The sequence below is a fragment of the Chiloscyllium plagiosum genome, unplaced genomic scaffold (assembly GCF_037043375.1).
Source record: "Chiloscyllium plagiosum isolate Xiang-an unplaced genomic scaffold, Cpla_swu_hap1 HiC_scaffold_23, whole genome shotgun sequence".
Classification (NCBI taxonomy): Eukaryota; Metazoa; Chordata; class Chondrichthyes; order Orectolobiformes; family Hemiscylliidae; genus Chiloscyllium; species Chiloscyllium plagiosum.
Window position 1 is genome coordinate 41,940,233 of NW_028270161.1, and position 15,089 is coordinate 41,955,321.

At 37.5% G+C, this 15,089-nt stretch overlaps 1 protein-coding gene across 1 annotated transcript in view; it reads right to left on the reverse strand.

Annotated features, from left to right (window-relative positions):
• The window catches only part of LOC122561665 (coiled-coil domain-containing protein 87), a 75,119-nt gene that overhangs the window by 31,038 nt on the left and 28,992 nt on the right, over positions 1–15,089 (reverse strand). The window contains exons 8-12 of the mRNA XM_087999298.1: positions 14,918–14,991; positions 14,312–14,466; positions 7,150–7,279; positions 4,896–5,102; positions 1,846–1,962 (exon numbers count right to left, since the gene is read on the reverse strand). Of these exons, the coding sequence (XP_087855424.1) occupies positions 1,846–1,962; positions 4,896–5,102; positions 7,150–7,279; positions 14,312–14,466; positions 14,918–14,991 (683 nt within the window). The remainder of the gene's footprint in view (positions 1–1,845; positions 1,963–4,895; positions 5,103–7,149; positions 7,280–14,311; positions 14,467–14,917; positions 14,992–15,089) is intronic.

The window sequence follows — 15,089 nt, forward strand, 5'->3', positions numbered from 1 at the left end:
ATGACAGTTATTAGCTAAAAGACAGATGCAAAGATTGAAAGTAGTTACAGATAAATATTCTTATAAAGATAAAACTAAGATCAGTCTCTGTCATTTCAAACTTGGCTTGGTAGAAGATTTTTCTTTGAAGTGAAAAGATTGGAGATTTGAAGTCAAAACTCTGCACATGGAATGGTTTTTGCAGTCAAATAATTGGGGAGGTTCTACCACAGGTGGATTGAGCATACCAGGTTTTAGAATGGAACAAAGGCTCCTTTGTTTTACTTTTATGGCATTGTAGGTTCCGGTGCTTGACAGCCTACTTCAGTACAATAGTGCTTTTGCTGGTTTCCCTTCCTCCACTTCCCTGTTGAGAACCCTCTCTCATAGCCAGTGTATTTCAGAATTCTTGTTGCAATTCCATCTAAAATGGTGACTCACAGCTTGTCATATCAGTACCAAAGCAAAATGGATGCTGTGTCAATTACAAATGAACCATTGCTCTACAAGGCAAAGTTAATTGTGTAGGAACTTCCTTTTAAATTTGTGTTTGGAATCTCCCAGTTCCCTGTTCTCACAGAACTTTTGAATTTTTAAACATTTAAACATATTGTGTTGCCATGGATTAATTAAACTATATATATTTTCCTTTGTTATCAGTCCTGAGATAATATGGTTCAACAGCCTTTGAACCCTCAATGGAACCAACAGTTGTGTGCTGTGCCTACCATCTTGAAAGGACACTTGAAACTTAAAACAAAGAACTGCAGATGTTGGAAATCTGAAATTTAAACGCAGCAAATGTGGCAGCATCTGTGGAGAGAAAGCAGGTTCAATGTTTTAAGCTCCTGTGAACATTTGGGACCCTACTGGATCCAAAATTTTGACCTTGCTTTTTCTACACAGATGCTGCCAGACCTGTTGAGTTTCTCCAGATATTTCTGTTTTGTTTCACTTGAAACTTAAAGGGATTTTCTTTATAGGTTACAGAGTTTAAAACTCTTGTAACAGATTACTCTTAAAAATCTGCAATATCAGAATTTCACTAACATGTCACAACGTTGTTTTATAAATATGTAAAGATAAAGGAAAAACATAGCCCTTTCAAGAGAAAAGAAAAATGTGTGTACAGAAAACTTAGAACAGATCATAATGAATATTTAACATTTGTCTTCCAAACGAAATATTTTGCATGCCTGGTGAGTTTGATGGTGAACTATCAGCATTCACCTCCATTAGCTCTACAAAACAAACTGCAATGTCAAGACTTAGCAAAAGGATCAAATTAACATGAAAATCCTTAAGATGCAGCCTACTACTTAGTGTACTACCCTGTTAAGTACTGGGATTTCTACCATTGACCCCCACCCAAATGGTAGCATTCATTTACAGCAATTCCTGTGATGTAATTTTATATTATTCCATTCTCGTGTTGCTGTTAGAAACCCCATAAAAAGTCATACCTTATTTAATCAAACACAACAGCTTTTAATGACAACATAAATCGTAACTATTGTTGAAATTCTAGCTCTGAACAAAATAATTTTATTCTTGTAGAGTGCTGTTAAATTTTACCATTATGATTAATTGCTAGACATTTTTTTTTGAAAAATGTATTTTCAGAATATTTTACTTCTACCTTTGCCTCTTGTCTGTGTCCTAATCTTTATTTTTCCTCTACGTAACATTTTTTTAAAAATCTTTTGATTTTAGTGAAACTCATTTCCTGTTGGTTGTCAGTAAGAATGCTTTAATGTGATCAGCTACTTGGACAGCTTAATACATCACTGTAGCTCCATGCTAAGAATCCACATTAAAGGACATTATAATTCACTGAATTCATATATGACAATAAATATTTCCTACCCGGTCAAATAATAAATAGTCTTCTGGAATTGTATTCAAAAGCTCCTTATAAATCTCTTGGAGTTCTTCCCCATGGGACAACCCGCTGTCCAGTTCTTTTACCATTTCTGAGTCAATCTTTAAGAAAATTACAAGAAATACACTTACGTCACTTAATTCTCACTTCTTTAACAAATAAACTCAATCAATGCCAACAAGAACTTTGCACAGCCTGTTATGGTTATTGAAAAATCAGAGCATTTGCACATTCCAGGTATATTAATGCCATATGAAAACTATTATTTTCTCCTTAATTAACTAGATTTGAGAATTCAAAGGAAAAAAGCAAAAATGACAGAGAAAGAGTTCATAGACCATAAGATGTAGAAGCAGAAATAGGCCTTTTAGCACAATTCAATGAGATCATAGTTCATCTAATGATCCTCAACTTTTCTTTCCTATCTTTTTCCTATTACCTTACTAACTAAAATTCTCAGTCTTAAACGTGCTTAATGACCCAAACCAAAATTCTTTGTAATAAATAATTCCTCAGATTTACTATTCTCTGTGAGACGAAGTTCCTCCACATCTCTATTAAATGGTGACCATTTACTCTGAAATTATGCCCTTTGATCCAAGACTTTTCCACAGAGAGAAATAATCTCTCAGCATCTGCCTCATCAAGCCCTCATCAGTTTCAATGGAACATTGGAGCAGGAGTAGGCCATTCAGCCCCTTGAACCTGTCCCACCATTCAAGGGCATTATGGCTAATCTGTGGTCTACCTCCATATTCAAGCCTTTGGCCAATACTCTTTAATGCCTTTACTTAATAAAAAATTGACTACCTCATATTTAAAATTAACATCTGATCCATCATCACTGTGATTTGTGGAAGAAAGTTCCAAGCATCTACCTCTTTGTGTGTAGAAGTGGTTCCTAACATCATTCCCGAATGGTCTAGTTCTCAGATTATTCTAGAATCCTGAAGAAGTGGAAATAATCTATTCAGCCTGTGTCTTTCCTGTTAATATCATTAAGACTTTGATCAGGTTACCCCTTAACCTTTTAAATTGTAGGAAAAAAAAGGCTTAATTTGTATAAAAAATAAAAGAACTGTGCATGATGTAAAGCAAAAACAAAAACTGAAATTGCTGGAAAAACTCAGCATGTTTGACAGCTTCTGTGGAGAGAAATCAGAGTTAACTTTTCTGGTGTATGACTCTTCTTCAGAACCCTTCCTCAGACTCCTCAGTTCTGAGGAAGGATCACTTGACCAGAAATATTAACTCTGATTTCTCTCCACAGATGGTCTGAGTTTTTCCAACAATTTCTAGTTTTGTTTCTTAATTTGTATAAACTTCTCCTCATAACTTAACTCCTTAAGTCTCAGTGTCATTCTTGTAAACTTACATTGTACTCCTTCCAAGATCAACATTTCCTTCCTAATGTGTGATGCCCTGATCTGTTCGAAGTTCTCCAATTGGGAGTACTATCTGGAAAGTTACCTGATCAATCTTTTTTCAGTTGAAATGGATAATCTCATATTTGCTTACATTAAACTCCATCTGCCACAATTTTACCCAGTCACATAGTCTATCAATTCACTTAGTCGATCAAAAGTTTCAGTGAGGTTGTCATTCATTTGTCTAAATGAATTTGTCCAATGAATACAGAACAATTTAACCTCTCCTCATAAGAAAATACTTGGGTTCAATTTGTTAAACTTTTTTTGGACTGTCTCCAATGCCAAAACATCTTTCATTAAATAAGGAAGTCAAAACTGTTCACAGTTAAAAATCACACAACACCAGGTTATAGTCCAACAGGTTTAATTGGAAGCACACTAGCTTTCGGAGCGACGCTCCTTCATCAGGTGATTGTAGAGGGCTCGATCGTAACACAGAATTTATAGCAAACATTTGCAGTGTGATGTAACTGAAATTATACATTGAAGAATGTATAATTGGGAATGTATAATTTCAGTTACATCACACTGCAAATGTTTGCTATAAATTCTGTGTTACGATCGAGCCCTCCACAATCACCTGATGAAGGGGCGTCGCTCCGAAAGCTAGTGTGCTTCCAATTAAACCTGTTGGACTATAACCTGGTGTTGTGTGATTTTTAACTTTGTACACCCCAGTCCAACACCGGCATCTCCGAATCAAAACTGTTCACAGTATTCTAGGTGTAGTGTGACTAGTGCTTTGCATAGTTTTAGCAAGACTTCCCTATCTTTCTACTCTATTTTATACCATATACTCTATACTTTTTTTTAAATAAAGCTTAGCATTCTATTTGTCTTCTCCATTACCTGTTGAACCTGTATGCGAGCATTTAGTGATTCTTGCATGAGGACACCCAAATGTCTCCATGCAGCTTTTGTACTCTTTTTTTCACTCAAATGATATTCAGCTCTTGCATTCTTCATGCCGAATTTCCCACCATATTTTCCCACATTATATTTCATTTGCCAAGTTTTTGCCCACACAGTTAACCTGTTTATATCTTTCTGCAGACTTTTTGTGTCATCCTCACTACTTGCCTTCTTAAGTGCATATTACAGCCAAATCAAGTACAGAAGATTAATAAAGAGAAGAAAACTTAGGTTAAGATAGTAAGAAAGTAGTAAGAACAAAAATATAACTTAAAAATTGGCATTTTTAAACATTTCAAAAACAAGTTATCACCTGTAGGAATGAAACTGTACCAATTTCAGTCATGCCCTTTCTGGGTTAGAACAGTGGATTTACATTACATTAAGAATTAGCATATTGTTAATAGTCTTAATTTTGTGATAAGTACAATGGGCAATTAATGTTTAAATCAAACAAGCTCTTCAAAATAACAGGCAATTATGAATAAAATGTCACTTTCACAAAGCAAGAAATGAAGTGACCAACCAGCAAGCTTGAAAATCCATATACATAATTTTTCCTTAACCCTGAACTTGCTGCATGATCTGTCCATTAATTAATGCACACTTTATTACATCATTGTTATTTGCTCAGCAAGATCTTATTTAATTACTTAATCAAAAACAATAATATTTTTACAATGTACAAGTACCTCTCCCTCAATGTGATTGTATACAGCAGGATATAGTTGAAGATAGGTTTTGTCAATAAACATTCTGTCTGAAATTCGAATGTCTGCTGTTCGTGCTACCATCTTTTTGGACACCCTGACGTTGACAGTGGCAGGCTGTGCATGCTCTGTTCCCTTTCGTTGTATTCTCCGCTTTAGTTTTTGTTTTTTCTCTTCCTCCTCAAGTTCCTAAAAAAGACTCTTCTGTAGATTAATTTGCATCTCAACAAATGTAAGTATTCATGAAATTTGTATTCGAGTTTAAATTTCTTTGTTTTACCCAAACTTGTAGGCAGGTTATTGAATTGAATCGATTCATTTGGTTTTGGGAAGTAAATTACAAATATATCTTGGGCAAATCAGAACAAATGAACAGATCCTGTACAATTTACTCCTTCAATGTTCATGCAGGGTAAATTATTAAAAATGATCTATTCAGAAGAATAATGCATTATCTTACTCAGTTTACGTCTTCATTTTTAAATATACATCTTGTTAAAATGCTGATTATTTGGACACAATACATAAAGTAATGCATATAGTGTAAAAAATTAAAATAACTATTATTTTTTAACTGCATTACACATTTGTCTTGGATATTAGTATCCAGGAATAGTTATTGATACAGATGATTTAGTGATGATTAAATACTTCACAAACCACAATGTACCAGTTGTTAGGATCATTAAAAGTGCATAGTGTATCTGGCAAGGCTTAAATTAGTTAAGGAGTGAATAGAATTAGTGATGTGTACATGTGCATTAGGGACAAGCAAAATTTTTGCACTTAACTTGGTAAAGGACAATAGTGTTGCAAAGTGGGCAAGAAATGCTGGGTCAGCCAGTCATATCTTCATGTCTTGAACAAATTAAAAAATAATTATCTTTTACATGGAACATTGATTCAAATCAGCTAAGATCGTAGGAATGTAATATTCTCTCTGATGGTTGCAAAGGGCCAATATGATGTGCACTTAGCATTCTCAAATCTGTTTCCAGGCAGTCCAAAACTCCAACATAAAACAGATCCCAGTCTGGCACAACCATCAATTTGCCTCGAGGCTGCAGCAGCAATAATTGCTCTGTGGCAGTGGTCATGCCATGAGCACCAAGCCATCCCAAATCTGATGCTGATGGTAGGTAGGAGAATTTCAAGAATCACAATGCTCTTTTGCAAACACGCGTTCATAACTAAAATACTGTGGCAAAAAAATGTGCTCTGATTAAAACATTGCAGCAAATCAAAGCATTTAAAAGACATACCTGCAAATGGCACACTGATCTTTCATTAAATGCATCTAACATTTGTTTCTACCAGGTAATTTGCACGTATGTAATGTTATGATTCCTTAAGAGAACTGGGAAATTTTAGTCTAAACTATAGAAGAGAAACTCCCCATTTAACTTTCAACATAACCAAAACTCCCAAGCCATGGATATATGTTATGCTGTCCCTTCTTTATTTTCCTGGAACCTGTCCATATTTATGCTCAGTTCCGATGGCTTCTTTTCTTCCCTAGCCAGCCAGCTGCTAATTTAGGGAATAACTCCAGTTTACAAAGGAGAATACTTCACTCCAGCTCAAGTTAAGGCTACCAGCCTCCTTGAATCTTCATTAATCTAGTCTCCTCAATCTGAATGTGAGCTCCCAGCCAAGATCTGCATGTTGAAACAACAAACTCAATATTTTCTTTGCTTCAGGTGCAGGACCGGCTGCCTTATTTCCTGTTCTCTGTCTCTCAGATGGCTGCAGATATACTTATATTTGTGAAGTTCAATGATTATAGATTTCTTACAATGATGTTGTAAGAAACCTAATCCATCACGTTTTGTTGACCTCTCTGCTCTCAAAGCCTATCTCCCTGACAATGTGAATCACATATCCTGGTAGAAATAATAATAGGCCATTTTCTTAACACCAAACTCATTCTCTCTTGGAATTAAACTTACAGCTGAAATCATACTTGTTTTTAAAACCTGACAAATTTTATATGCCTGTGAGTCTTGGAGACTAACCATTTTCCAACTAACTTAACTACTCTTCTCATTGCCTACAGGTGTGGACAATCTTGCACCTTCTTCACACTAAGTCAACCAGGGCACTACTAGCTCATAGAAAGAAGGCTACTGTTAGTTGAGTAGAATTCAGAGACTCTTTCATCCTTCCATCTTACCTTAAATTAAAGAGGCAGTTCCAACAACAAAACAATCTTACAAACGTTTATTCATAACAGTACCATCAGTATTTTCTCTTGCGTGTATTTTTTAATTTCCTGAGTATGATCATATGTGAGTGCTTGAATCAGGGGAGGAAGGCTTGTTTCAGGATCACTATCTTCTTCATCTGGAGTGGAAGTTTCCAACAGCCTATATGAAGACAGTAAATACGTGACACAAATTATATTCATTGACGATAAAAATTAAAATGTTGATATTAGAGACATTATATTAGATCTCCTCATTTTTTGTTGACCCGATTACACCATCCTATGACACATATGGCAAGGATGTCTTCCCCAGTGCAAATACAAAATGGGGTTTTTGGTGATGTCAGGTCACCAATTCCCATTGTTTTCTCTGGTCTATGAAATGTGTCTCTCAAACAAAAACATTGTTCCAGGTCCAACAAGGAGGGAAAATATGGCACAGATCAAATGTTGGAGAAGGACAGAATATTTAATCTTCATCCAGACAGAGGTGAAAGTGGTAGAAAGCTAAGAGAGAACATAATCCCAGGCTGAGGGGAAAAATGTTGGTCAGCGGAGAAATAAAGGCTAAGACCCCAACAACATCTCAGACATGACCTCTAAAGACTTACACTCCATATCTAGCTCTGCCCCTTCCCAACCTGCTCCCATATAATCATAACAAATGCAAATACCTTACAAACTGGAAACGTACCTTGGCATGCCATATTCACAAAACTCCCATCTACCTAATAACGACATCATCAGTCAAACAAGGTGTGACAATACCATAGCATTAAGAATATAGACAGGGTGGTTAAAAGGGTGTTTGACGTGCTTTCCTTTATTGCTCAGTCCTTTGAGTATAGGAATTAGGAAATCATGTTGACTTGTACAGAACATTGGTGGAGCCTTTTCTGGATTACGATGTTATAGAAGAATATTATTAAGCTGCAGAGGGTTCAGAAGAGGTTTACCAGGATGTTGCTGGGCATGGAAGATTTAAGTAATGAAGAAAGACTGAATAGACTGGGAGTTTTTTCATTGGAGCATAGGAGGTTGAGAGGCAATGTGATAGAAGTTTATAAAATAATGAGAGGTATAGATGGTAGTTGTCTTTTCCCTAGGATCAGGATTTCATGATGAGGGGGCACAATTTTAAGCTGAGAGGAGAGAGATTTAAAAAATGACATGAGAGCCAAAGTTTTTTACACAGAGAATTCACATGTAGAATTAACTTCCTGAGGAAGTGGTGAATGTAGGTTCAATTACAACGTCTGGCTTGGAGGGGTATGGGCCAGAAGCAAGCAGGTGGGATTAATTTAGTTTGGGATCATGTGCAGCATAGATTGGTTGGACCAAAGGGTCTGTTTCCATACTTTCTGAGTCTATGAAATGTATTTTGTCTTGGTTTCTTTTTATGAAGAAAGGATGAGACAGAATTGACAAGTGGTCAGCTCAAAGCTAGTTAAGTAAACAGATTGTGAGGCCTTGGGCATTTTTTAAAATTGGATCAATAAAAGCAGTTTGAATGGGTGGGGTCAAGCTCCCGCAGAACCAGGATTTTTAGTTTTATCTTTCTGCAGTTGCTGGGGTCTTGAAGCTAGATGTGGACACTCTTATTGTTCTCTCGGTTACAGATGAAAGCTGGGGTTCACTTCTGGCTGCTAGAATAGCATGGCAGACAATCGATTTTACTGAATTTGCCTTGTCAAGTGAGTGTTTTTGGGATGCTACTATATTGGAACAGTTAATTAGTAATAGTTAATACGTAATTTTGTTAAGCATTGCAACAGAGTCATAGTAAAGCTGAATCTTTTATTTTTAATTTATCTGTATTTTAGCTATGGTGTACAAATAAAGTATGTTTTGCTTAAAGTCGAGCTGTTTGACCAATAAAATTGTTTCTAGAATGCTGTGTTCAAATGAATCACACAGTTCAAGAGTGGGTAGGTGGCAATATTCAATTCTGTCCAGCCATAGGGGGCAAGGCTAATTGCAAAAGGTTCCTAATAGATGACTCAGGATTCTTTGGGGATCACTGAAGAGGAGTTCAAAGAAGACACACTTATGTTAAGGAGACAAAGAGTAGTCTCTGAAGTAAATCCACAGAGGCCGTATCCATCACCAAATAACCATTTTCTTACACATAAACAGTCCTTGACTTTACTACTACCTCATTCAGAGTTAGCTCCCAGTGTCTCTCTCATGCCCCTTTTTATCTGTCAATCAGGGGCCCCTGATTGGACTACATTAACAGCCCCAATCTAGAAACTCATATTCTATCAGCTCCGGGAAAACATAGAGAAGTTCTAGATTGAACAGCTGTCAGTGAAAAGCTGAAGCTGTGCCTATGCTATGGAGTCAGGTTTTCAGGGTCCAGTGGAGCAGTGAACCGGAACAAGAGTTGTTAGTGAGATAATCATGATGGACAAACTCTTGAAATGGAGTTTCAAGCCCAGATCAGCAAACATGAAGAATTACAATCCCTTATGAAGTTTAAAGAAATCTGTTGGCCCCCAACTTGGTGAAGGCTTGCTCAGAGGAGCACAGCCAGAGACAAGTTTGTAGGACCATGAGAGGCTCAGCTATACAGGAGCAAAGGAAGAAGAAAAGAAAAGCAATAACAGTCAGTGATTCATTAATTAGGGGAACATCAGATGTTTCTGCAGCTATAGACATCACTCCAGTACAGTATGTTGCCTCCCTGGTATCAGAATCAAGGATCACAGATTGGCTTTATGGAGATGAGGAATAACCAGATGGTCCACATTGGTAACAATGTATTAGGTAAGAAGTGTGATGTTGGCCTGCAGACAGAATTTCAGAAGCAAGCTACTGAAAACAGGCAGCAGCAAAACTTCAAAAGTAGTAATTCGAGAATAAAGCAGATAAAAGCATGGTTGGAAAGCTGATGGAGGAGGAAGGGATTTAGAATGGACACTGACAGTAAAGATATTGACTTCTGCACAAACCAGATGCATTGCAGCTAAACAGAGCATGGAGTGAATGCTTCTGGGCATTTGGGCTAGTGCTGCTGGATACTTTAAGCTAACTCTGCAGGGTTTGAGACCAGGAAATAATATCAGGGAGGAGTATCAGGGTGCACAAAATACTAAGAGAAACAGGCAGCAGTAGAATAGACAATAGTAACATAACTGATGAAGTCTGGGTAAGGGAGAAAAAAATGAAATCTAAATCAGGCTTATATTGTAGGTATGTGAATGCACGGAATATAGTAAACATAATTGATTACCTGCAGGCATAGATTATCATGTAGACTTAGAATGTTGTGATGATAACATCGACTTGACTCAAGGAATGTCAAGTCTGGATGTTAAAATATTCTGCGGACAAGGTATTCAGAAAAAAATTGGAAAGCAAGAAAAGGAGGAGGTTGCAGTATTGGCTAAGGAGAGTTTTGCAGTGCTGGACAATAATGTCCCAGAGGGTTCAAGGACAAAATCAATTGGCTAAAGTATATAAAAAGTGTGCAATTACATTGCTCAATATAGCCTACAGACAACCATCTATTAGGAATGTTGTAGAGGAACAAAAGTGCAGAAAAATTACAGAAGTGGAAATATTTTAGAGTAGTTATAATAGAGGATTCTAAACTACTGCAAAACAGATGGGGATAGTCGTAGTGTAAAAGGAAGAGTGGGGGGAGTGTTCATAGATTGTATTCAGGAGAGTTCTCTATAGCAGTTGATGTCCAGTTCAACAAGAAAAGCAGACACTGATGGATCAAAGTTCTTGGAAATTTGATTAGTTACGCACCTGAAGTAGTAGTGGGGGGAGCACTCAACAGACAATGCTTATAAGCTCTTGGCCAATGGGAGAGAAGGTCAGTGCCAAATCCAGAATAATGAAAATAAACTGGGGAGAGCCAATTTCAATGGGGCAAGAATGGAGCTAGGCTGGATCAACTGGAACCAAAGGTTGGGGGGTAAAACTGTAGCTGAAAAATGGGCTGCCTTCCTAAACAAAGAAACAGTTCAGGCAAAGTCAAGGAATACTCCCTCAAAAAGGAAAGATCAGGTAAAGAAATACTAATCTCCCTGGATAAGAAATTGATAAAGAAGAAAAGTCTGCTTACAATGCGTCATTTCAAAAATACAATTGAGAATCAAACTAAATACAAACGTTTCTTAGGGGAGGTTTGAAAAAAAACCCAACAGAAACAAAGAGAGATCATGAGTAGAGATTAACAGGGGACCCTACAGCCTAGTCTGCACCAAGCTCTCAGGCCCTGGGCTGCATCAAGGCCCTGTAGGCGGTACGGTCAATTTTATCATGCCTTGATAAACTCCAAAGAATGAATATTTTTCACATTTTTCATAGTTTTTGCCAAATATCTGAGACTATAATAACATTATAGGATTTAATAATATTTTGGCAAGGAAAGTTAAATAACTTTTTTTAAATTCTAAAATGCTTATCATTCACTTTTGGCTCTTTTCAACAGATGGAATGTCATAACAGGACATGGCAGGCTGAAGCACATAAAAAGCTTTGACTTCATTGTGCTTCACATAATTATTTATAAAACAATTTTATAGTTTCATAGCTAATACAAAAAAAGGATAATTTATAAAATACATTTCAATAGTGAATGTTATTCAGGAACTAAAGCAAATGAAACCGATGTTCTAATTAGGTTGTTTTGAATTACCACTCCAACCCCACACTGTGGCAAATTTAAATAAGCTGTTCCAGCAGCAGCCTCAATAACACAAGCTAACCAAAACCTTATAAAATAATAGGGTTCTGAAGTGACTTTAGTGACCTAGTGAGCAGTGCACAGCCTGTTAGGGAAGAAGTAGAGACTCAAAGTTATGTTTTGAACTGATCTTATTGGGGCCAGGAAGAGGCACAATAGTATAGCTCCAACCAAATCTGGCCTTGAGCTGCTTCACATAACCGTCCATGTTGACTCCCTGTATTACACACTCTACCATCAATGTTTCCACTTGCTGGTGTGCAGTTTCTCATCATTGACAGCCAGCAATCATCTGTCATCAGCTTGATGAAGATCAGTGCAAAGCAAATTCAGTTAATCATAATTGAGGCCTGGAGTTCAGTGGAGTTGGGCTGGGGAGGAGTGAAGCCTGAGGATCAGGAGATCTTGTGAGGGAAGAATCAGAGGTAAGGGGAAGAATCAGAGGCAAGGGAAAGGGAGGTATGTGTTTGTTGGTGTGGGGGGAGGGGGGGGGCGTGGGTCTACGTCATGGAATCCCCACATTGTGGAAGCAGGCCATTCAGCCCATTGATTCAACCTTTTGAAGAGCATCCCACCCAGATCCAGCCTCGTATGCTACCCACCATCACCTCCCCCACTCCACCCCGCCAAATCCTGCATTTTCCATGGCTCACCTACCTAATCTGCACACCCCTGGACCCTATGGGGCAATTTAGGATGGCCAATTCTCCAACCTGCATAGGACAGTGGGAGGAAACCAGAGCACCCAGAGGAAACCCACAAGACACAGGGAGAATGTGCAAAGTCCACACAGACAGTCACCCAAGGCCAGAATTGAACCTAGGTCCTGGCGCTGTGACACAGCAGTGCTAATCACTGAGCTACTGGAGAATGGAGTGGAACCCATGAGAAGGAGACTGAAGCCCAAAGAGGACTTTTGATAAGGGTGGAAGTGTTTTTTGGGACAGGGGAGGATGGACACTTGATGCATTTTGCAGGCTTCCTGTCTGCTAATTCCACTTCCAAATCTTTTTTCTATATATGAGATTAAATGTTCTATTTTTCCTCCCTAAAAGAAGTGAACTGCTTCAGCATATACCTTCTTGAGTACCAGAACCCTTCAACGTCCTCACCCAAGTCCCATTCTATGTTCACAAGAGTAAACATGAGTATCATGTTGGACCGTATAACAAATGGCCAACTAACCTCTCCCAGAGATCCTCCTTAAATAACAGCAGCAATATGTGTGTTGGAGCCTTGTTAATTTTGTGGTTAAGCTTCAGCAAATAATGTGTTCAATATTAAAAGATTAATTAGAAAAAACATGATTCATCAATGCAACTTGCTGATTTTAAGGACTTATTTGATAGTTAAAGGTCAGACAGGTATTGTATATATAACATAAATTTGCTGATAGCTGAAATAAACTGAGGATAAAACATACGAATCCTGGTGATGAGTTATAGATTAGAAGAGTCCGTGCTTTTAAAGTGTTTTGTGTTTTGCTGAAGGAATGTGTGTGTGCTTATATAAGTGTTATGAGCTCTGATATAAATATCATACAGTTAACTGAATGGTATATAGGTAATGAGCAGCCTGACAAGCTGGCCTGAGATCAAAGATTGCTAGGTCCAAGAGATAAGCCTTTTTCCAGGGAGACACAAGCAAGTCTTAATAAGCAATTAATCAAACTAGCCATGTGAAAGATAATACGTTTGTGATGTTTGACAGTGGTCATTTGCAGAAGACTAGACTGTGTAAAAGTGCACAGCTGATCTGTATGGAGATGTTGTGAAGTTAGCTAGCTTAGCAGGAGGTTGTCTGATCTCACTAGGTGAAGGTTGGGACAAAGCAGGCTGATCACATGTTTTTTTGTGACCTTCACACAAGTCCATGTAAATGAGATCACTTGACGGGTAAGACTTTTTCAGTTTTAAAGTGTACTTTGATTTAATAAACAAAATTTGGTTTAAAAAAATCCCATAATCCTACCGTACTGTACAGCTGCTCTCTCGTAAGGCAGAGAGAGAGAGAGAGAGAGAGAGAGAGGAGGGGAGTGGTATTGGTTCAACATCAGGGTTACCACACCTCAGACAAAGGGAAAGATTGAGCAGAGTTCTTTATGATAACCTTGGCTGGAACAGGAATTGAACCCAACTGTTGGCATCACTTTGCATTGCAAATGTGTCAGCTAGCCAACTGAGATAACCATTAATATTAGCTATATGTTATTTTTAAAACTGCTTTGGCTTACTGATGTACAGAACAACCTTGGTCATCCGATCATCGGTTATCCGAATTTCGGATTATCTGAGCAAGATCTCAAAGTCCCATAAAAACACTATCCATTATCTGAACAATCAAGTCATCCAAACAAAATACTCCCCGCCCATCTCATTCAGATAATCAAGACTGTTTTGTACATAATAAATCTGGTGGACTACAAAAAAAGGGGATAAAAGTCTACAATATCACTGAGTAGGGAAAATTAGTCAACATAGTAGTGCTTACTTCTGGAGATCATCAGTAATTGATGAATATTTTTGATTATTTCTTTCAGATTTTGGGACTTTATCGAAGCTCTGCAAACCTGACGTATATCCATTGGCACCAAGATCCTCTGCAAAAGATGTTCCTATTCTTAGATTTGGATTTGGTTGCAAACTCTGAAATATAAAAAGTGTACGTGGTGAATTACCCTATTTCTAATTCCTCCCATTTACCTACATTTTCTTTCTGTGTATGGTCAAATTAACAGAAGTGATAAGCATCTCACTATGAGACATTAATATGACATATTTAAACTGCTACATTAGAATTTCTAAATCCCAGAAACAACAGATCAAAACTCTTATAGAGTCATGCAGCATGGAAATAGAGCATTCAGCCCAACCAGTCTATGCCGAACATAATCCCAAACTAAACTAGTCCCACCTGTCTCTTCCTGGCCCATATCCCTCCAAACCTTTTCTTTTCATGAACTTATACAAGTGTTTCTCACCAAAACAAGCCAATTCTGGTCCAGTTTTAAACCCCTGACATTTCACTGATTTCAATGATTCCAGAACTAAAAATAGCTGTGAATATGATTTAAATAGCTTCCCATAATGAATGTACCTTTAGATTTATATGTTGCTCTTGCTGTAGTTCGTTTTGCTCCTCTGAAAGATTAGAGGTTCGTACAGCAGCAACTATCAACAGGAGACAATATTAAACATGGTTAGATATTTGTAAAGCATTGAATCCCAACAGTGTGGAAGCAGGCCATTTGGCCCATTGAGTCCACACC